Source organism: Jatropha curcas, chromosome 4 (assembly GCF_041381405.1).
Source record: "Jatropha curcas cultivar XTBG-Jc1 chromosome 4, XTBG_Jcur_1.0, whole genome shotgun sequence".
NCBI classification, from domain to species: domain Eukaryota; kingdom Viridiplantae; phylum Streptophyta; class Magnoliopsida; order Malpighiales; family Euphorbiaceae; genus Jatropha; species Jatropha curcas.
Genome location: NC_143154.1, coordinates 27,104,343 through 27,126,375, shown reverse-complemented (window position 1 = coordinate 27,126,375; position 22,033 = coordinate 27,104,343). Strand labels below are relative to the sequence as shown.

Sequence of the window (22,033 nt, the reverse complement as noted above, 5' to 3'; positions counted from 1 at the left end):
TGCCACCAAATGAGAATTTTCTTGCTCAAACATTTTCATGGTACTATGCTGCAAAGCAGCTACAAGTGCCTTCTTAAACTAGAAAAAGAGGTGACTAATTTCAATAGTACAAATCTAAACACAAAGTGAAAGCAATAGAGCTGCCGAAAAACAGCCACAACATACAAAAGTAGGACAAAAGTCTAAACACAAATTGGACTCAATGAACTTGATTGAGACATGTTGACCAAAATAGTATTGATGCAACTTCTACCCAGCATAGAGTCGAGAACAGAAATTATTATGCTTATTGAGATGTTACTAAGGTACCATGAGAGCACGTGTTAATTCTTTAACTGTCTTGCAATCTTGAACCACTCAGTGTGGAAAGATCCCTCAACATCAATCCTTTCATATGTATGAGCACCAAAATAATCTCTTTGAGCTTGGACCAAATTAGCTGGCAGCCTCTCCCTTCGGTAACTGTCAAAATAAGCAAGACTAGAAGACATCCCTGGAGTACTAATGCCAGAGTTGATAGCAAGACACACAACCCTCCGCCAGGCAGATTGACGATCAATTATTTCCTTTGCAAACTCTGGATCAACAAGAAGGTTGGCCAGATCAGCATTCCTATCATAGGCCTTCTTGATTCTGTCTAAAAACACAGCTCTGATAATGCAGCCTCCCTTCCAAATCCTAGCCAGTTCTCCCAGTTTCAAGTCCCATCCTTTCTCAATACTCTTGGCACGGATCAGATTCATCCCTTGTGCATAACTACAAATCTTGGATGCATAAAGAGCTTGTCTCACATCGTCAATCAACTTCTTCTTGTCAACCACTTGATCGGCCAAAACATCTCCAAAGCCACCTGCTTTGAAGACTTTAGCAGCTTCAACTCGTTCCTCCTTCAAACCACTAAGGAATCTTGCATCCAAAGAAGATGCAATTGTGGGAGCTGCAACTGAGAGATCAGCAGCTTGCTGTACAGTCCATTTACCTGTACCCTTCATTCCAGTTTTGTCCAAAACCTTGTCAACCAAATATCCTTCTCCCTTATCATCTTTAATTCCAAATATATCTGCAGTGATCTCAATCAAGAAGCTCAGAAGTTCACCCTTGTTCCATTCTGCGAAAACACTTTGGAGTTCCTCATTTGACAACTTTCCAACTGATTTTAGTACATCATAAGCCTCTGCAATCAACTGCATATCACCATATTCAATTCCATTATGAACCATCTTGACAAAGTTACCAGACCCACCTTTCCCAATATAAGTCACACAGGGGCCACTATCAGGAACTTGAGCTGCCACTTTAAGAAGAATATCTTCAATGTACTTGTATGCCTCAAAGGAACCTCCAGGCATCAAAGAGGGTCCATTCCGGGCACCCTCTTCACCACCTGAAACTCCCATTCCAAGATAGAGCAAACCCAACTCAGCCATGGCCTTTTCTCTCCTCTCAGTGTTCTCATACCACTCATTCCCACCATCAATGATACAGTCACCTTTCTCCATGTAGGCAGAGAGAGTCTTTATAGTTTGATCAACAGGTGCCCCAGCCTTAACAAGCATAATTATCACCCTAGGCTTTTGGATTGACTGAACAAAAGCTTCAGGATCATGGAAGCCATATAAGGGAAGATCTCCCTCCCTTTTAGCTCTTTCAACAGTCTCATCAACTTTGGAGGTAGTTCGATTATAAACAGAAATGGGAAAGCCTTTTTCTGCAATATTAAGTGCCAGATTCTGGCCCATGACAGCCAGACCTGCAAGGCCTATTCTTGTTGGTTGTGGAGGTGCAGCCATATTTTGCTCTGTCACATAAGATCTTTAATAAGAAAAACTTTAAAAAAGAAAAAAGAAAGCAACAAAAAAATCGCAATTTATACAATTATCTAAGAGGAAATTTTTTTTTGGAATCCTGAACTATAGCTGATAACTACGTCGATATCATGTTTTCCCATATAAAACAGTGTTAGAACAAAAGGATTTATAGAGGAAACTTTTACCAGATTCAGCCTTAGAACACATGACAGCAAAACAAACTTCAGAACAAAAATCAGAATTTTTTGTGTAGACAAACCAGCAATAAATGATTTTGCTGGCTACTAATTCTAGAGTTTTTAACTTCTTGTTATGTTGCTCAATCCCCATCCCCTCTTCTGCCCCATCAAGGAATGCACATGCCATCAAAGCTTTTCCATTTTATCAGTTTGTGAACCAATTTTTTAGTGGAAAACTTCAAGGCAAAATGTGCATGTTGATTTTACGATATCGTGGTTTTTCTCATAAAAAAGATGTGTTCATAGTGAATTATGTCTGATAAAGTTAGTAATGCTAGTCATATGACAAAGTCGGGATGGAAAAGAAAAAACAAAATGTCATGGAAAGGCTAAACAAGAAATCTTTAAAAGCTATACTCCTTAATGTACACATTTATATGACTAACTATAATCAGGTCCTTCAACCCCAAAAAAGGATTTTGGGATCACAACAGAGTTGAGGTGGAATCCATTTTCGTGAGAAAATTCCCATCTCCATGCCTAACACGACAAGCAAGCCTTAACTCTTATTCATAGGATGCTATTATAAGTTTGAGGGATTTTATAGATTTACTATGTTCAATTTAGATCGAATAGCAACCATGCAAGAGAGTGGAAAAGAAGCGAAAAGTTTATCATCTCAAAAACTACTTATTTAGCTCTTGGTAAAGAAATCCTATATTCATCAAAAAGAATAAATCAAACAGAACGAGAACACGATCTGAAGTGCCATGGTTAGCATTAAAAGCAATCAAATCACAGAAATGAAAAAGAAAGATACCCAATTAATTCAACAAGAATCTATGGATCAGAAGAATTAATCAAATCTATTTTTAACTTCTTATCTAACAGACTAGATTTACAAGCAAGATCATGCAGAGACATGCAAATCCAAAACATCAAAATATTCACAAAAGAGAAAAAAAAAAAAAAAAAAAAAAAAAAAAAAAAAAAAAACATGATCAGCAAATCCCACAAACATTTTATTCCACCTATTCCAAATTGAAAAGGATATTTAGATTAAGAACATGCCACAAAATTCAAGCAAAACCCATAAAAAAGCAAATGTACTGAATTGTATTAAAACAAAATACATACTTGGAAATTGGAATCAAGAGAAAAGAAAGACGATCCAGGAAAATCAAAGAGGTGGGTTTTGGAGAAAAGAATAAATAGTTGGTGGTTAGGCGAAAAGAAATGGAAATGTGGGAAATAAAATGGGAAGTTGGGAGATTTATTGGTGGAGATGGTGGAGTTGCTTACCGTGTACAAACAGTAACGACACGGGCGTTCGATTATAGAAATTATAGAATACAATCTCTGACTCGCAGCCTCTGTTAAGTTTTTGGGCACGTCTGACTTGACTCTTTTTTGGTTGGTGAGGTCTAAGGCTGATATGGCCGACTATAATAGGACATTTCACATTTGGTTTTGCCACCTCATCTTTGGTTCGGCTGATGTGGCAAAAGTTTTTGCTTTGTGGGTTTTGATTTCTTTTATATATATATATATATATATATATACATTTAATTCTGATTAGGGTTACAACGGGTAATTTTATTTCTGTGATTATTTCTTTTCATTCATTTATGGAATAATGAAATCAGGTTTAATTTCTGCTAAACTTGAGAGCAACATAAATTTTATCAAAAAATTAATAATTTGTATAATTACTATTTCATTTTTTTACGAAATGATCAAAAAATCCTATTTTATGCAAAAAGAAAATAAAATAATAATTTTTAATATGTCTAATTAACACAAATTATTTAATTTTTGAAATATACTATTAAAAAAATATAAAAAATATTTAACATTTTATTAGTTAAAATATTAAAAATTATTGTTTTATTATAGTTTTTGTTCTAAATTGGGCTTTTGATAATTTGGTGAAGCGTTGGAATAGTAATTATACAAAAATTTGATTATTGACGAATTCTCCATTATTTTTAAATTCAGGAGAAAAATTAAGTATTATTCCTTTTATAATTTTAAACTAGTAAAACACTACTTTCAAAAAAAAAAAAAAAACAACTATTAATATGATGCTCTTCTTTGTTTTTTTTTTCACCACATTAAACACCACTGAATTAAGCCTTTTTTTTTTATACATGTGTCTTACTGTCTCACTCTATACTTAGGCTCCGTTCATTTCCGTAAAATAATTTATAGAAAAATATTTTTCATAATTTTTCATTGTTTGGAGCGCTCAGAAAAATTAAGTCAACAAAAAATATTTTCCTGATCAAAAGAAAATTAAGTCATTTTTTAAGGAAAACAACTTTTCATTTTCAAGAGAGTAAAATATTTTTCAAATATTAGCGAACCTTCTAAATTCATATCTTTTTAATTTATTAATCATAATAGTCACTGCCACCAGTCACCATTTACCACTGACCACCACCACAAGCAACCAGCGGCCACCACCATTGTCACCTGCGGCTTTCATAATTTATAATTTTTTTCTAATTCTTTTCATATTTAACAATAAAATTTTTAAATTATAAAATTTCTATTATTATTAATATTTTTATGGTCACAAAGACTTTAATATTTTTAACTAATTTTTCAATATTACAATCAAACAATGGAAAATAAGTCATTTGAAAGAATTCTTTTTTAAGAAAAATATTTTTCATGAAAATATTTTTTAACAAGTTATTTTCCTGCAAGTTATTTTATAGAAATATACGGAACCTTAAAATAGGAATGATATTCAGTTTATATCTCTTAATAGTTTAAGTTTCGAAACTCGATTTTGTAGATAAAATTAACCCATACAATTCATTTTTATTGATCCAACCATATATTAGTTACTTGCTAATTAAGTTAATTAGCAAAATGCTATAAAATCAAATGATTCTTTATTGAATTGAATTTACAATTATTCAAAACTTTTATAATTAAATTCATTTAGTTAAATTGATATAATTTGCTCAGTTTATAATAGAAAAATTATGAAATGTAATTTTAAATTATAAACAAAATGCCAATAATAAAAATATAATAAATAAACAAAACTGTAATTTATATATATAATAAATAAAAATTTGGAAATTTTAATTAAACAATTCCCAAAAATAAAAATAAAAAATAATTATGAAATAAGCAGATTCTGTAAGCTTTTTTTATATATAATTGGTATGTCATTATGACATGCCAATGACAATGAGTCTTGATTAAATTGAAATTTTGGTTTCCATGAACCAACTTGTTCACAACAAACATATATGAAGTTGATCTTACCCAACCTTATCTTTAAGAAACTATTTATTTTACTTTCATTATTTTATTATTTATTCTAGAACTTGATACCATTAAAGCTTTAGATTTATGTTTGACCCTCACCTCATAAGTTTCCATGTGACCTTCACATGTGTGATGTATCCCATGCAAATTTTTTAAATTATTTTAATTTATTTGGAAGATTCAAGGCTTATAATTACAAGCAAAATGTTATATATATATATATATATATATATATATATATATATATATATATATATATATATATATATATATATATATATAAAAGATTAGAAATAAATACACAAGATATATTTATATTCAGTAGACAATTTGCGCGAGATCAATAATTAATGATTCGATTAATCAAAAAATATATTTATGAATTATAAAACTCAAAACGAAATTATTCTCATATAAAAATCTTTTAAAAATAAATAAATAAGCAAACCATTTAAATTTTTTTTTTTCTCATAAGACTTTGTTTTTTGTCGGAAAACAGATGTGGTGACCTACCTTATAATGGGAAAGGCAATGGCATGTGCTCCATTTCTGTGATTTACTTTTCATATTGAAGATATTTGATTTTTTTTTTTTTTTTCAAGTCGTAACGCAAAGGGAGCAATATTCGAATCAATAGTCAATGGGATAGTTTGTTCATGAGAACTTTCCAAAGGTTGATAAGGAAAATTCTATTTGATTTCTAGATACAATGCAGGGAGAGGTTTATCGTTCAAACTAAGAAGAAAATTTTATTTATTTGTTTGTTTTTATTTAATTATAGATGTTCATATAAACATATCTAGAACTATCAAATTCGTAATCAACTATATTTTTTTTTAAAGGGCGTAGTCAACTATGTTAATATCTTAATAGTAAAACCTTCATATTACCATTTTTTAGATTGAAATTTAAGTAAGTTGCTTATTAAAAAATGAATAAGGTAACGATTTGAATCAAAAAAATCATAATCCACCATACTTATTAAACATACATCCACCGACTAAATAATGTGTAAAATTATATTTAATGGATGTATTTTTACAAGTTAAAATGTTCAGCAGTTGAATGATTTAATGAATTTACACTGGATTTTCCTTGTAAAGTTTTTACTGTCAGGTTTATATACTCAGCTAATTATTAAATGAATTTGACAGAAAAGCTCAATAATGTATTTTTTTCTTTTTTTAAAGAAGTGTCAGAGTCACCAAGCGACCGAGACAATCCATTGCAAGTCACTCTCCTCTTACACACTATGACACTAACATTAAATGATACCGAAACAGTGAACTCAAAGGAGCTACAGCATTCACACATTTTCCCAATGTAAAAATACGATTCTCTTTTCAAAAACCAAGTCAATAAATTTGATGTCGATGCAAAACAAAATGCTTCCCACCCAAACAAGCACCTGTCTCCTAACCTCACCTTTGCAAATTACAAATTGAATATTAACCAACGACATAAAAGTTAAAAACTTTGAGCTTTATAGATAATAATTAATTCCAGACATGACAGCGTTGGTGTTGAAACTGATTTTTCCAAAAGTATCTTTGGAAGTGAAATAGCAAAAGCAGAAAACCTAGAAGCACATGATGACACAAATTCAAGCAACTCATACTATGATAGATGAAGACCACCAATTGGGTAAAACCCGTTTGTTGTTGAGACTTCTAAGTCTGATATTTATAGTATTCTAGAGATTTACAATCAAGCCAAGCTCCAACACCATTTAGAAAGAGTTGATCAGAAATTAACAAGCAAAATCCAGAAAAGTAAGCTTTAAATGAGGTTATCTTTGAGACAGATCAATGCAGGTTGATACATTGATAATTAAGGATCATACAACTCGTTGTTCCAATGAACAATATTTTCAATCATAATTTTCAGATTTCATGATTTCAATTTTAAAGGACAAAACTTATATTCAAGCTCATAATCTTCGGGTGTAAAAGCAATGTGATAAAAAATACTGTATTATCACAAACCTCTCGTCATATAGAATGTTCACAACATATCTCTACAAAACTTTACAAGTTAAATAGCTTTCATATGAAAATGAAAAAAAAATTAAATGCACCAAACTATTATTTTAAACTTAGCCGTCATAATTTAGAGAAGGTAAAATCGTCATAGTTTAGAGAAGGTAAAATGAAATTTAAGTTCCAAATGTTATTAATTAACTCAGGAAAGGTGAAATAAAAGTTTTTTGATGAATCATACCATCAGAAATCGGAAGCATAAAACTAATTTATTGTATTTATAGTTCACGTATATTAACTGATCTTGACAACTAGTAATGCACTATAAGTTCATAACACCAACTAGAATTCATTTCGCTCAAGAGAACTTTGATAACTCTGTTTCAACAGACCACTAGCATATTAACTGTCTTTGCTGGAGAAACTGTCATCAAAACCATGTTGCGATGTGCATCTCATTGGATTAGTTCCTAAGACTACATTTTGAATCATATTTGAACAAAGAGCCTAAGATAAAAGCAGTTTCGGAGATAATAGTCAGGTCCTAAATTTGGTGATACTTTCATGACTAACAAAATTTGTGTCACTGCATTTGAGGATACAAAAAATTTCAATCAAAAGAATCATTTCTGCGTGTACATCACCATTTTGGTCGAATACAATTGCCTTTGAAAATTACAACTAATGATAAAATCCAAAAATGTTGTAAGAATATGAGTACCCCAGTATGAACACTTACAACTTGTAGTGTAGTTGTGCAACAAAGCAGGAAAGTGGTACGTGTCTATAGGCCAAAATTGCACATCTGAACAAACTCCATATCATTGTCGACATATTTAGTCCACAGATTCTTGTACTGATTCATGGCAATGTCCAGCCAAGGTTTCATGTTTCCATTATAATGAATTACTGCAGCATTGTTGATCTCATCCATGCTAATACTTGGATTATACCCAAGACCAAGCACGTGCCAAGATTTGTCCAATGACTTTGTTGTTGAGCAAAAGGTGATCAAGCCAGGTGGAAGAGTACCTAATTTCCATAGAGTACGATCCTCATTCTGGTCACCAAATATGGACAAAGTTAATTGATTATATCTTTCAATCTCAACATAACAATCAATTCATTACCATTTTCAGAAGAAACAATTTCTTGTATGGATTACTTTTATTTGGACATTAAAAGCAAGTAATTTGCAGAATGCTGCTAAATGCATAGCTATCTTAACATCAAAACACAGAGAAGTTCAAAAGGAAGCACAGATACTTACCAAGTTCTGCCAGTAATGATACTGCTCCGTGCACTTTTCACGCCTCCAAGAATCAAGATCAAATATATTCATTCCATAAGCCCAAGCACAGGACTTGGGATTAAATCTCTCCCTAATCAAAGGGTGTGAGAAGTTCAAATACTGTGCATAACGATGAAATGAACCAAAGCATGTCTCGACAGCACCATTCACCTTTCCATCCAAGTCAATCTTCCACAACCCTGTCAAGTCCTTTTGAACCACAACATCATCATCCAAAAACAAAATCTTATGCAACTTAGGGTACATCTCTGGCAGATAAAAACGAAGATGATTCAGCATAGACAAGTATTTGGGATTCCTGAACTTCATATTACTCACATCCTTGGTAGCATTCTCTGCCTGATTTTGAAAGTAAAACTTCTGCAGCTGAAGATTCTCTAATTGCCTCAAAACTGGCACATATGAAGAATTCAAAAAACTAAAATCCTCCACACCCTTAACCTCCACATGGGCACCTCCTTCTACAGGTCGCATCCTAAACCATACCTTCATGGCTGCCACATTCATTCTATCCGTAACCACATGAAAAACATGTTTCCAAGATTCCTCTGCATTCTTCACCGCAGACCTCACCACAACTGACACAGCAATTACGTTATCTGAAAATATAGCATAATGATACAAACTCGGATCCTCAAACTCTGGTTTAGGATCCTCTTCCCTATATTTCTCCGGATGTGAAATCCTCTCCTCCACAAGCCTCATTGCCAAACAATGCAAACTCTTAGGTATTGATTTCGCTGCAATCAAGCTAGCAAAAGCCCCATTCTTTTTTGCCTTAATTAACAACTCGTTAACAGCAAAGATAGTATCTTTAAGCTTCTGAATCTTGATCTGATTATCATAACTCTCCTTAGCCTCAGCTATCATCAACCTAGCAATTTTGACTCTTTCTTTCACTTCCTTCTCAAACTGCCTCAAAACATCCTCATCCACTGCACCCTCTGATTCAAACAATGATGATTTGTAATTGGGTTTTGCAGTAATGTCAGAGAAATTCTTAGCTAAGTCATCAAACATTCTCAATTGCCTAGAAATATCAAGCTTAAGTTTTCTAGCATAAGCAGCATAAGCATTCACTAAAGTCATATGGTCACTAGCTTGTTTATATATCAAATCCAATCTGGTTTTGAACGGATCCGAGTTTAATGCCAGGAAAGTCCTCTGTACATAAGCATTACCAGTACTGGGCAGCGACTGTAAAAAACCCAATGAAAAATTAAAAAGAAATCGAAAAAAAAAAAAAAATACTGACGCTAAATTAAGTAGAATGCACTCACTGAGTCATGAGGAGAGGTAGGAGGATGGGTGGTGAGGAGGACGGAGAGAGTAGCGAGAAAGAGAAGAGTAAACATGGCGGAGACTAAGATCCGGTAAGAGAAGAAACTACGAAGGCCGGAGTTGAATCCAGCGGATCCTCCGCCACCTCGGCTGCCACGGACGGCGACCGCCATTGGAAATTGAGGGTCGGAATGTAGCGTTGCTGTTGTTCTTGTTCGTTTTAGATATGGAAATGGCTACAGCGAAAAAGAGAAGGCAAGTGGAGGATTGTACTTGCACAGATCTAAAATGGAAAATTTGCGCGTCTGTGAGATTATTTTATTTTTGTTAGAGAAATGGGATTTGGTCATAGGATGAGTGGAAGAGTATCTGAGATCACAAGTACATGTCTTTGCCTGTTTGTTTTGCAATATCAAATTCAGAGCTGACCCACGTAGAAAATTACTTGATAATTACTTTTTGAAAAATTATTATTTCATCCTGAAATTTAAATAAATTATTTAAATAGTCATAGCTGTTTAGTTAAATATGGAGACATCTCGCCGGACGATATATTTCTTCCGTCTATGTTTAGATGTTTATGCCGTTAAAACACAATAAAAAATAAAAGAAATATGAGAGAAATCTTTAAAAATACAAATCTACCCTTAATTTTAAAGTTTTCACTAACAATTGCTAAAATGATTTAAGAGCTAAGAAATTAAATTATTATTATTATTATATTAAATGCATTCGCTAAAGGAGATTAGGCAATAATTTTGGGTTAATTAAGCAATTCCATAGCCATTAGCTTTCGCATTTTTGTCTTTCTATTAATTCTTTTTTTAGTTTCAATCCCTCTGTGCATATTTATCCCCATATCCCCTGATTCGCATAGGAGAAATAAAGGAGAAGAAGAGAGGACGTAAAGATATTTTTGGTGTTCGGATACTAAGAAGTGTTAGAGGTATTTACGGAAATTTTAATCTTTTTCTGCAATTTAATGGTCAAAATCCTTCAAATTAGATGGAAGAACTATTTAAAATTAGTTAATCAAACTTAAAAAACGCGTTGGATATTCGATTATACAATAGGAATTATTTAAATAATTTAGTCTAACCTCGTGACAAAATAATAATTTTTATTTATTTTTTTTCTTTATTTTTGGTATTTTTTATTTTAATTACAATAATATAAATTGATTTATTATTTTTAAAAATTATAAATATATAGTAAAAGGAAATTACACCTCTTGAAAAATCATATAATTTGATTGGAGAATTAGTATTTGGTTCCAATAACTTGATGAAATCAACTACTGAAACATATATAAATGTATTCATTTAGTTTAAAATCGTATATTTAAATTTTACCTTTTACCATTAATTTTCAATAAAAATACTATAATACATTTTATTATGTGTTAATTGATAAAAATAATCCCATCATTTCAATAAATTGGTTAAATATGTAAATTCATCCATGAATTTTACAATTTTAATCTTGTGACACCCTAAATTTCACGAATGACCTATTAAGCACTTGAACTTGTAAAATTTTGATAATATCACACCATTTTTTATACTAATATCAATAATTTCTAGGGTTTTGGGCTTTTATATGTAAAATATCAACTTGATATGTAGTTAGCATGGCTTTTGCAATAGTAATTTTCATAAATTTAAACTTTTTAATGAGTATTTAACTGATATAAATTTAGCAAGTTGTAGTGTTCAATAGAATAATTTTAAAAATATAAGTGTTTAATGGATGTAATTTTATAAATTGAAGAGTTTAATGGGTCAAAATAAAAGTTGAAAGTGCCACAAAATTAAAGTTGCAAAGTTCATGGGTGAATTTATGTAGTCTAGCTAATAATTTCTATGCATTATCATTATCATCTTCATTACTATTATTATCATCATTATTAAAAATAATTTTTACTTTTAGCATAAAAGGTACGGAAAAAATAGGATAAACATTATTTTGGTATTTTTATTAAAAATTAATAAAATATATAATTTTTGAAAAAAATAATTTATTAATCAAATGGAATCAAATATAAAGGCGAATCAAACGAATGTTTAAAAGGCAATGACTAAATAATTAATTTTATATAAATAAAAAAAATTTGATTGTAACATCCTACTGAATCGAATCGTTGCATAGAGTCGAGTCGAGTTGAGCCGAACAAGAACCCGGTTCAAGCCATTTAAATCCAGAGTGGGGTAGAATGGGATGTAACTTAAATAAGTAAAAGAAGTGGACTTACTTGAATGAAACAAAAAGATCAAAGTATAAGGAATAGGACTTACTTGCACTAAAATATAAAGTTTAGGTATTAAAATGTAACATATGGAAAATATAGGTACTATTTGGTAATTTTTAACACACAATCAAAGATAAATTTGGACTACACGAGACTTCCATTTCAGTTTGCCTTCTTCATTTTCTTCATCTTCATCTTCAACGTCTTCTTCATCTTCATCTTCCTCTTCATCTCCTTTCATCTTTCTCTTCATCTCCTTCCTTTCTCCATCCATTTTCATGTGATTTAAACACTACATTCAACCTAGAACTCTATCCAAGTAAGTAGCCCTTCTTGATTTTCATACTTTTGTGATATTTTAGATGATTTCTAAGAGTTATTATGTATAGGAGAGGGGAACTCAAAGTTGGAAGAAAAGGAAGCTAAGAAGAGGATTTAAAGCTCTTTTGGTTGAAGGTTTGATATCTCTTTTAGTTTTTCACATTTTCTTGCATGAAAACTTGTGTAGTGTGTTGATAATGAAAACATATATTGCTGAATGTTGAATTAGAGGTCTGTAAATGGTGATAAAGCATGGGATGAATTGAATGAATGAAGTAGATATTGATTTCATGCTGAACCCAGTTTGTTGGACCATTGACCAGTAACTTCACCCTGATTTTGACTCTGTTTAACGATGGAATTAGGAAGTGTTATAGAAGAGTTATTTGTTCCTCTATGTTTTATCTGTCCATGAGTTTTTGAATCACCTAATTTGGAGTTATAAATTGAGAGATATGACCAAAATAGTACAGACTGTGCAGGTTGGAAATCAACAGTCTGGACGGACTGGAAGTTGCTCATTTCGGTAAATATTTGCCTACCTTACCAACGTAATTAAGAGATGTGGTAGAAGACAAATTTGTAGCCTAATGTGTTAGCTAACCATAGAAGGCAGAATCACCTAAATTGGAGTTATATATTGAGATCTGTGACCAAAATAGTATAACTTGTGCAGGCTGGAACCCAACAGCAGGGCAGACTGACAGTTGCTACTTGAGCTCAATGTTTGACTACCGTACCAACGTAATTAAGAGATGTGGTAGAAGACAAATTTGTAGCCTAATGTGTTAGCTAACCATAGAATGTAGAATCACCTAAATTGGAGTTATAAATTGAGAGATATGACCAAAATAGTATAAACTGGGCAGGCTGGAAACCAACAGCAGGGCAGACTGGCAGTTGCTACTTGAGCTCAATATGTGACTACCTTGCCAACGTAATTAAGAGATGTGATAGAAGAAAACTTTGTACCTTAAGATGTTAGCTAACCATAGAATTTAGAATAGCCTAAATTGGACGTATACAGAAAGAGTTATGATAGGATTTGTGAAACATGTACAGGCTGTCTGGCAGATTTCAAGAACACATTAGAAATAATGTTGGAATGCATATGTAGATTCATTCACCCGAAAATTATTACTGCATTTTACCTTCTAAGTGAACTTAATTCAAACTAAGAATTTCCTTAATCTGAATGGTAAAATTTAGTTACATAAATATTAGTAAGAATTGCATCGCGGGTGCAATAGCTAGAGTATTTCCATGCAAGTTACTTTATACATTATCAATGGTATGCATTATTCCTCATTAGATATTTTCTAAATAATTCTTGTATTATCACAATACACATAATATGCTCCATTAAGGTTAGGCAGAAACCACGTAGATAAGACTATGTCGCGACATAGGATAGCAGATCTGCGCCCCATACAGTTTGGTACTCCAGCTACAGGCTGTTGAGTGGATATGATTTATATACGGGCCATAACAGCCCAGCCATACAGTATTCATCCAGTTTCATACAGTTCATACAGTTTTTCTTATCACTTTGGTTTCACTATAACCTTATGGAGCCATGCAGTTATGTGATTTATTATTTATAAAGTATACGATGGTTAATAAAAGTTGCAAAATTTATACAACATCATGAACAGCAGGTAAAATCATGAAAGTATAATGATATGTGTGCTTATATGTTTATTGTTTTATTTCTTATTAAATTGAGATATCCACTGAGCATTATTTGCTCAGCGAGTTATTTATTTAACTCGTAGGTTTCGAGACTGGACCGTAGAGAATCAGCTTACAACTGCTGCAGTTCATCTGTGGAAGACTCAGTCTTCAGGGTAGCTACTCATTTGGATATTTTGATTCTGTCTATCCTTATCATGGCATGTACAGGGCACACAGTTGGGCCCATTTCATTTTGAAAATTAGTATCATGTCTTGTAAAAATATTAAGTACATATCTATATTTTCCTCATGTAAAAAGCAACAGCTTGACATCATAATCAGCATACAACATGATATTAGCCTAAAAGGACATAGGTTCAACCAGATTGTAGCGTCTCAGCTCGGTTCATTTGAGTTAACGGGTGGACCGGGAAGGGATGTTACAAATTTTGGTATCAGAGCACTAGTTTAGTTCCTCGGGCTTAAATGCATATGTCATTATAGTGTACATGCCATGACTACCCTGATGAACTAAGCAGTTGTTATTTTTATAGGAGGATGTCACAAGAAGGTGAAACCGAGTCACACGCCTCCAGAGCTGTGGAGGGTGAGGCTCCAGTAGCACCAGGTCAAGAGGTGCTGTTAAAGCAACTTGCAGATACGTTTAGACAGATTGCAGGGGTGGTACCTCAGGCATCAGTAGTAGTAGACAGAGAAAGAAAGTCCCCACTAGAAAAGCTTAGAAAATATGGTGCAAAAGAATTCAGAGCTAGCAAGGACGACAATCCCGAAACAGCTGAGTATTGGTTAGATGGTACTTTAAGAGTCCTGGAGCAATTACAGTGTACACTAGAGGACAAGTTGATTTGTGCCACGTCATTACTGATAGAGGAGGCATACACATGGTGGACTACTGTTCAACAGAGAGTACCAGCAGAGCAGCGTACCTGGCAATTCTTTTTGGATGAATTCAAGAAAAAGTTCATCACAGAGGCTTATCTTGATGCTAGAAGGAAGGAATTCTTGTACCTGAGACAGAACAGAATGTCAGTTGCAGAATACGAAAAAGAATTCACCAGACTCAGCAGGTATGGTGACCGGATAGTGGCTACAGAGGCAGAGAGGTGTAAAAAGTTTCAGGAGGGCCTGAACGATGAGATTCAGATGGGAGTGGTAGCTTCCAGATTCAGAGAGTTCTCAGCTTTGGTAGAGGCAGCTCAGGAGATAGAGCGAATTCAGGCCAGTCAGCGTACCAGACGCCAGCGGTCTCAGCAGAAGAGAGATCAGACTCAGAGTGCACCCAGTACATATCAGTCGGAGAGCAAGAGATTCAGAGGTGGTAGTACTTCAGCTGGTCCTAGGCATCCTTTTAGCCACGGCACAGCTAGGGGTGCTCATGCGCCAGCGGCATCAGTTGTGGCTAGTTCTGCCGGTGGTGGTCGAGGTTCAGGCAGAGGAGCTAGTAGAGGCACCAGTAGAGGCACAGGGTCCGATGGTTATACTTTTCCACCTTGTGAGCATTGTGGCAGACGGCATGGTGGAGATTGTTGGATGGTGACAGGTAGATGCATGATATGTGGAGCATCAGACCATCAGAGGAGGGACTGTCCTAAGAGGGCAGAAGTTTCTACACAGTTCATAGCAGGCAGAGGTAGAGGTCGGAGTAGAGGTGAGAGCTCCGGAGGGCAGAGACAGCAGTCAGAGACTGTGGACAGACCTGATACCAGAGTTCCAGCCAGGGTCTATGCTATGCGAGCCAAGGAAGATGAGGAAGCTCCAGATGTCATAGTTGGTGCGTTTTCTTTATTTGGTCATACAGTTTATGCTTTAATTGATCCTGGATCATCACATTCATACATTAGCGTACCTAAACACTGGGTTAAAGGGTTAGCAATTGAGCATGTGAGTCAGGGTATTTTGGTTACTAATCCATTAGGAGATACAGTAAAAACTCATATAGTAGTCAAAGGGTGTCCAATTGTTATTCATGGAAAGGAGTTTCCAGGAGATCTTATGGAGTTACCATTCAGAGAATTTGATGTTATTCTGGGTATGGATTGGCTATCTAGACATCAGGCTATAGTTGATTGTGCAAAGAAAAGGGTGACATTATATACAGTAGCAGGGGAAGAGATTACAGTCGTCGGGAAGCGACGAGATTTTCTTGGTAATGTGATATCAGCCATGGCAGCAAAGAGATTAATTCAGAAGGGTTGTGAAGCATACTTAGTTTGTGCATTGAAAGCAGAGAAAGAAAAGTTAAAAGTGCAAGACATACCAACAGTATGTGATTATCCAGACGTATTTCCAGAAGAGTTACCAGGGTAACCACCAAGGAGGGAAGTGGAGTTTACCATAGATGTCTATCCTGGAGCAGCACCAGTATCAATTGCACCTTACAGAATGGCACCAGTAGAGCTAAAAGAGTTAAAGCTTCAGCTACAGGAGTTATTAGACAAAGGCTTTATTCGCCCCAGTGTATCACCTTGGGGAGCACCAGTGTTATTCGTAAAGAAGAAAGATGGATCACTCAGACTGTGTATTGATTATAGACAGCTGAACAAGCTGACAATCAAGAATAAGTATCCATTGCCTCGAATCGACGATTTGTTTGATCAGCTAAAGGGTGCAGGCATGTTTTCTAAGATCGATCTCAGGTCGGGATACCATCAGTTGCGGATAAAGGAAGAAGATATCTCCAAGACGGCATTCAGGACCCGATATGGTCACTATGAATTTTTAGTAATGCCATTCGGTCTCACTAATGCACCGGCGGTTTTCATGGATCTTATGAACCGCGTGTTTCATTCATATCTAGATCAGTTCGTGGTGGTGTTTATAGATGACATTTTGGTCTACTCCAGAGACAGGGTTGAACATGATAAACATTTGCGGATTGTACTTCAGACACTGAGGGATAAACAGCTGTATGCCAAGCTCAGTAAGTGTAAGTTTTGGCTGGAAGAAGTTTCTTTCTTAGGACATGTGGTGTCATCAGAGGGTATCAGAGTGGATCCTAAGAAGATTGAAGCTATTATTGATAGGAGACCACCCAGGAATGTTACAGAAGTTCGAAGTTTTCTGGGTTTAGCCGGCTATTACAGAAAGTTCGTAAAGGGATTCTCCATCATTGCATCACCTTTAACAAGATTATTGAAGAAAGAGGTTGTATTCCAATGGGATGATAGGTGTCAGCAGAGTTTTGAAACTTTGAAGAAAAAGTTGACTGAAGCACCAGTGTTGACCCAACCAGTGTCATGTAAAGAATTTGAGATTTACAGTGATGCCTCTCATACTGGGTTAGGATGTGTACTCATGCAAGACAGTAAAGTGGTAGCTTATGTCTCCAGACAATTGAAGCCACATGAATTGAATTATCCAACCCATGATTTAGAACTGGCAGCCATTATTCTAGCGTTCAAAGTATGGAGGCATTATCTATACGGTGAAAAGTGTTACATTTACACTGATCATCAGAGTTTAAAGTATTTACCGACACAGAAAGACCTGAATTCAAGACAACGGAAGTGGATGCAGATTCTGGCTAATTATGATTATGTCATTAATTACCATCCGGGTAAAGCTAATGTGGTAGCTGATGCCCTTAGTCGAAAACCATTGTATGTTTTGAGAGCAATGAGAATCAACATGGAGTTGCAACAGCAGGGAGCTATTCTAGCACAAATGCAAGTACAACCATCTTGGGTTCAGGAAGTTGCAGAAGCACAGAAGAAAGATGAGCACATAGCACTATGGGTTAAACAAGTACAGGAAGACCATGGTGGGAAATTCAAAGTGGATAACAGTGGAGTATTGTTCTATGAAGACAGAGTTGTTGTACCACAAGGGGAAATCAGACAGAAGATTCTGCATGAAGCTCATAACAGTCCATATACAATGCATCCAGGCAGTACTAAGATGTATCAAGATTTGAAGAAAGGCTATTGGTGGCCAGGCATGAAGAAAGACATTGGAAACTTCGTAACAAGATGTTTGACATGTCAACAAGTAAAAGCAGAACATCAATTGCCAGCTGGGTTGCTTCATCCAATAACAGTTCCAACATGGAAATGGGATCAGATCACGATGGATTTTGTTACCGGATTACCTCAGACGCAGCGGAAGCATGATGCAGTATGGGTAATTGTTGACAGATTAACCAAGTCTGCGCACTTTCTACCAGTCAGGATGGACTATTCTCTGGACAAGTTAGCAGAAATCTATGTTAGAGAAATCGTTCGACTACATGGAGTTCCATCATCCATTATATCGGATCGTGATCCAAGGTTTACATCGAAGTTCTGGGGTAAACTGCAAGACGCATTAGGAACGAAACTACATTTCAGCACTGCCTTTCATCCTCAGACAGATGGCCAGTCAGAGAGAGTCATTCAAATCTTGGAAGACATGATGAGATCATGTGTTATAGAATTTGAAGGCAGTTGGGACAGATATGTACATCTCATGGAATTTGCCTACAACAACAGCTATCAATCGAGCATCAAGATGGCACCATATGAAGCGTTGTATGATAGAAAATGCAGGACACCTGTATGTTGGACAGAACTTAGTGAGAAGAAGATTTTGGGTCCAGATTTGGTTAGAGAAACAGAAGAGAAAGTGGAAATCATCAGAAAACGGCTGAAGGAAGCAAGTGATCGACAGAAGTCCTATGCTGATTTAAAGAGAAAGGACATTGAGTATACGGTCGGTGATAAAGTATTTCTAAAAGTGTCACCATGGAAAAAGATCCTAAGGTTTGGAAGAAAGGGTAAGCTTAGTCCTAGGTTCATTGGTCCATACGAGATTCTTGAACGTGTAGGACCATTAGCCTATCGCCTAGCGTTACCTTCGACATTAGATCAAATTCATAATGTCTTTCATGTATCAATGTTAAGGAGATACAGATCCGACCCATCACACGTGTTATCAGCAGAAGAGATTGAAATTCAACCAGATCTCACTTATGAAGAAGAACCAGTTCAGATCCTAGCCAGAGAAATTAAAGAATTGCGAAACAAGAAAATAGCATTGGTCAAAGTTCTTTGGAGGAATCATAAAACAGAAGAAGCAACTTGGGAATCTGAAGAAATCATGCGACAACAGTATCCGCATTTGTTTACAACAGGTAAACTTCGGGACGAAGTTTTTTATTTAGAAGGGTAGAACTGTAACATCCTACTGAATCGAATCGTTGCATAGAGTCGAGTCGAGTTGAGCCGAACAAGAACCCGGTTCAAGCCATTTAAATCCAGAGTGGGGTAGAATGGGATGTAACTTAAATAAGTAAAAGAAGTGGACTTACTTGAATGAAACAAAAAGATCAAAGTATAAGGAATAGGACTTACTTGCACTAAAATATAAAGTTTAGGTATTAAAATGTAACATATGGAAAATATAGGTACTATTTGGTAATTTTTAACACACAATCAAAGATAAATTTGGACTACACGAGACTTCCATTTCAGTTTGCCTTCTTCATTTTCTTCATCTTCATCTTCAACGTCTTCTTCATCTTCATCTTCCTCTTCATCTCCTTTCATCTTTCTCTTCATCTCCTTCCTTTCTCCATCCATTTTCATGTGATTTAAACACTACATTCAACCTAGAACTCTATCCAAGTAAGTAGCCCTTCTTGATTTTCATACTTTTGTGATATTTTAGATGATTTCTAAGAGTTATTATGTATAGGAGAGGGGAACTCAAAGTTGGAAGAAAAGGAAGCTAAGAAGAGGATTTAAAGCTCTTTTGGTTGAAGGTTTGATATCTCTTTTAGTTTTTCACATTTTCTTGCATGAAAACTTGTGTAGTGTGTTGATAATGAAAACATATATTGCTGAATGTTGAATTAGAGGTCTGTAAATGGTGATAAAGCATGGGATGAATTGAATGAATGAAGTAGATATTGATTTCATGCTGAACCCAGTTTGTTGGACCATTGACCAGTAACTTCACCCTGATTTTGACTCTGTTTAACGATGGAATTAGGAAGTGTTATAGAAGAGTTATTTGTTCCTCTATGTTTTATCTGTCCATGAGTTTTTGAATCACCTAATTTGGAGTTATAAATTGAGAGATATGACCAAAATAGTACAGACTGTGCAGGTTGGAAATCAACAGTCTGGACGGACTGGAAGTTGCTCATTTCGGTAAATATTTGCCTACCTTACCAACGTAATTAAGAGATGTGGTAGAAGACAAATTTGTAGCCTAATGTGTTAGCTAACCATAGAAGGCAGAATCACCTAAATTGGAGTTATATATTGAGATCTGTGACCAAAATAGTATAACTTGTGCAGGCTGGAACCCAACAGCAGGGCAGACTGACAGTTGCTACTTGAGCTCAATGTTTGACTACCGTACCAACGTAATTAAGAGATGTGGTAGAAGACAAATTTGTAGCCTAATGTGTTAGCTAACCATAGAATGTAGAATCACCTAAATTGGAGTTATAAATTGAGAGATATGACCAAAATAGTATAAACTGGGCAGGCTGGAAACCAACAGCAGGGCAGACTGGCAGTTGCTACTTGAGCTCAATATGTGACTACCTTGCCAACGTAATTAAGAGATGTGATAGAAGAAAACTTTGTACCTTAAGATGTTAGCTAACCATAGAATTTAGAATAGCCTAAATTGGACGTATACAGAAAGAGTTATGATAGGATTTGTGAAACATGTACAGGCTGTCTGGCAGATTTCAAGAACACATTAGAAATAATGTTGGAATGCATATGTAGATTCATTCACCCGAAAATTATTACTGCATTTTACCTTCTAAGTGAACTTAATTCAAACTAAGAATTTCCTTAATCTGAATGGTAAAATTTAGTTACATAAATATTAGTAAGAATTGCATCGCGGGTGCAATAGCTAGAGTATTTCCATGCAAGTTACTTTATACATTATCAATGGTATGCATTATTCCTCATTAGATATTTTCTAAATAATTCTTGTATTATCACAATACACATAATATGCTCCATTAAGGTTAGGCAGAAACCACGTAGATAAGACTATGTCGCGACATAGGATAGCAGATCTGCGCCCCATACAGTTTGGTACTCCAGCTACAGGCTGTTGAGTGGATATGATTTATATACGGGCCATAACAGCCCAGCCATACAGTATTCATCCAGTTTCATACAGTTCATACAGTTTTTCTTATCACTTTGGTTTCACTATAACCTTATGGAGCCATGCAGTTATGTGATTTATTATTTATAAAGTATACGATGGTTAATAAAAGTTGCAAAATTTATACAACATCATGAACAGCAGGTAAAATCATGAAAGTATAATGATATGTGTGCTTATATGTTTATTGTTTTATTTCTTATTAAATTGAGATATCCACTGAGCATTATTTGCTCAGCGAGTTATTTATTTAACTCGTAGGTTTCGAGACTGGACCGTAGAGAATCAGCTTACAACTGCTGCAGTTCATCTGTGGAAGACTCAGTCTTCAGGGTAGCTACTCATTTGGATATTTTGATTCTGTCTATCCTTATCATGGCATGTACAGGGCACACAGTTGGGCCCATTTCATTTTGAAAATTAGTATCATGTCTTGTAAAAATATTAAGTACATATCTATATTTTCCTCATGTAAAAAGCAACAGCTTGACATCATAATCAGCATACAACATGATATTAGCCTAAAAGGACATAGGTTCAACCAGATTGTAGCGTCTCAGCTCGGTTCATTTGAGTTAACGGGTGGACCGGGAAGGGATGTTACATTGATAGTAGTAATTTATTCTAGTTTTCACCTAAATTCTAATAAGATATTATAGTTGTTAACATTTATAAAATACCTAGTGTTTTGTTCAATTCAATTGTAGCTGTGAAATTTATTTTGAAATTAGCAAATTATAATATCTTTGTGATCAAGAGAAAATATTGTAGGTTACACGACAAGAGAATTTCTCCCATTTACTCAG

At 34.7% G+C, this 22,033-nt stretch overlaps 3 protein-coding genes across 5 annotated transcripts; 1 reads left to right on the top strand and 2 right to left on the bottom strand.

The window, feature by feature from the left end:
• On the bottom strand, positions 1 to 3,310 carry LOC105646763 (6-phosphogluconate dehydrogenase family protein). 2 transcript variants are annotated; one of them, XM_037640486.2, is made up of 2 exons: positions 3,290 to 3,310; positions 1 to 1,798 (listed from the first exon to the last, which is right to left on the bottom strand). In XM_037640486.2, the coding sequence occupies exon 2, from the start codon at positions 1,788 to 1,790 to the stop codon at positions 324 to 326; it is 1,467 nt and encodes a 488-aa protein (XP_037496414.1). In that variant the 5' UTR covers positions 1,791 to 1,798; positions 3,290 to 3,310; the 3' UTR covers positions 1 to 323. The 2 variants fall into 2 exon arrangements, with proteins under 2 accessions (XP_037496414.1, XP_012088080.1); XM_012232690.4 differs by lacking the exon at positions 3,290 to 3,310 and adding an exon at positions 3,125 to 3,283.
• A 4,513-nt stretch (positions 3,311 to 7,823) lies between these two features.
• GAUT9 (galacturonosyltransferase 9) lies at positions 7,824 to 10,258 on the bottom strand. The gene is made up of 3 exons (XM_012232691.4): positions 9,847 to 10,258; positions 8,525 to 9,763; positions 7,824 to 8,314 (listed from the first exon to the last, which is right to left on the bottom strand). The coding sequence occupies exons 1-3, from the start codon at positions 10,018 to 10,020 to the stop codon at positions 8,039 to 8,041; spliced, it is 1,689 nt and encodes a 562-aa protein (XP_012088081.1). The 5' UTR covers positions 10,021 to 10,258; the 3' UTR covers positions 7,824 to 8,038.
• Positions 10,259 to 12,212: 1,954 nt separating this feature from the next.
• Positions 12,213 to 21,893, top strand: LOC149497111 (uncharacterized). Of its 2 annotated transcripts, XM_089720101.1 has the most exons (6): positions 12,213 to 12,414; positions 12,485 to 12,551; positions 14,192 to 14,263; positions 14,645 to 15,882; positions 19,782 to 19,848; positions 21,489 to 21,893. In XM_089720101.1, exons 4-5 carry the CDS (start codon positions 14,649 to 14,651, stop codon positions 19,829 to 19,831), a joined length of 1,284 nt encoding a protein of 427 aa, XP_089576227.1. In that variant the 5' UTR covers positions 12,213 to 12,414; positions 12,485 to 12,551; positions 14,192 to 14,263; positions 14,645 to 14,648; the 3' UTR covers positions 19,832 to 19,848; positions 21,489 to 21,893. The 2 variants fall into 2 exon arrangements, with proteins under 2 accessions (XP_089576227.1, XP_089576228.1); XM_089720102.1 differs by lacking the exon at positions 19,782 to 19,848.
• Positions 21,894 to 22,033: the final 140 nt, after the last annotated feature.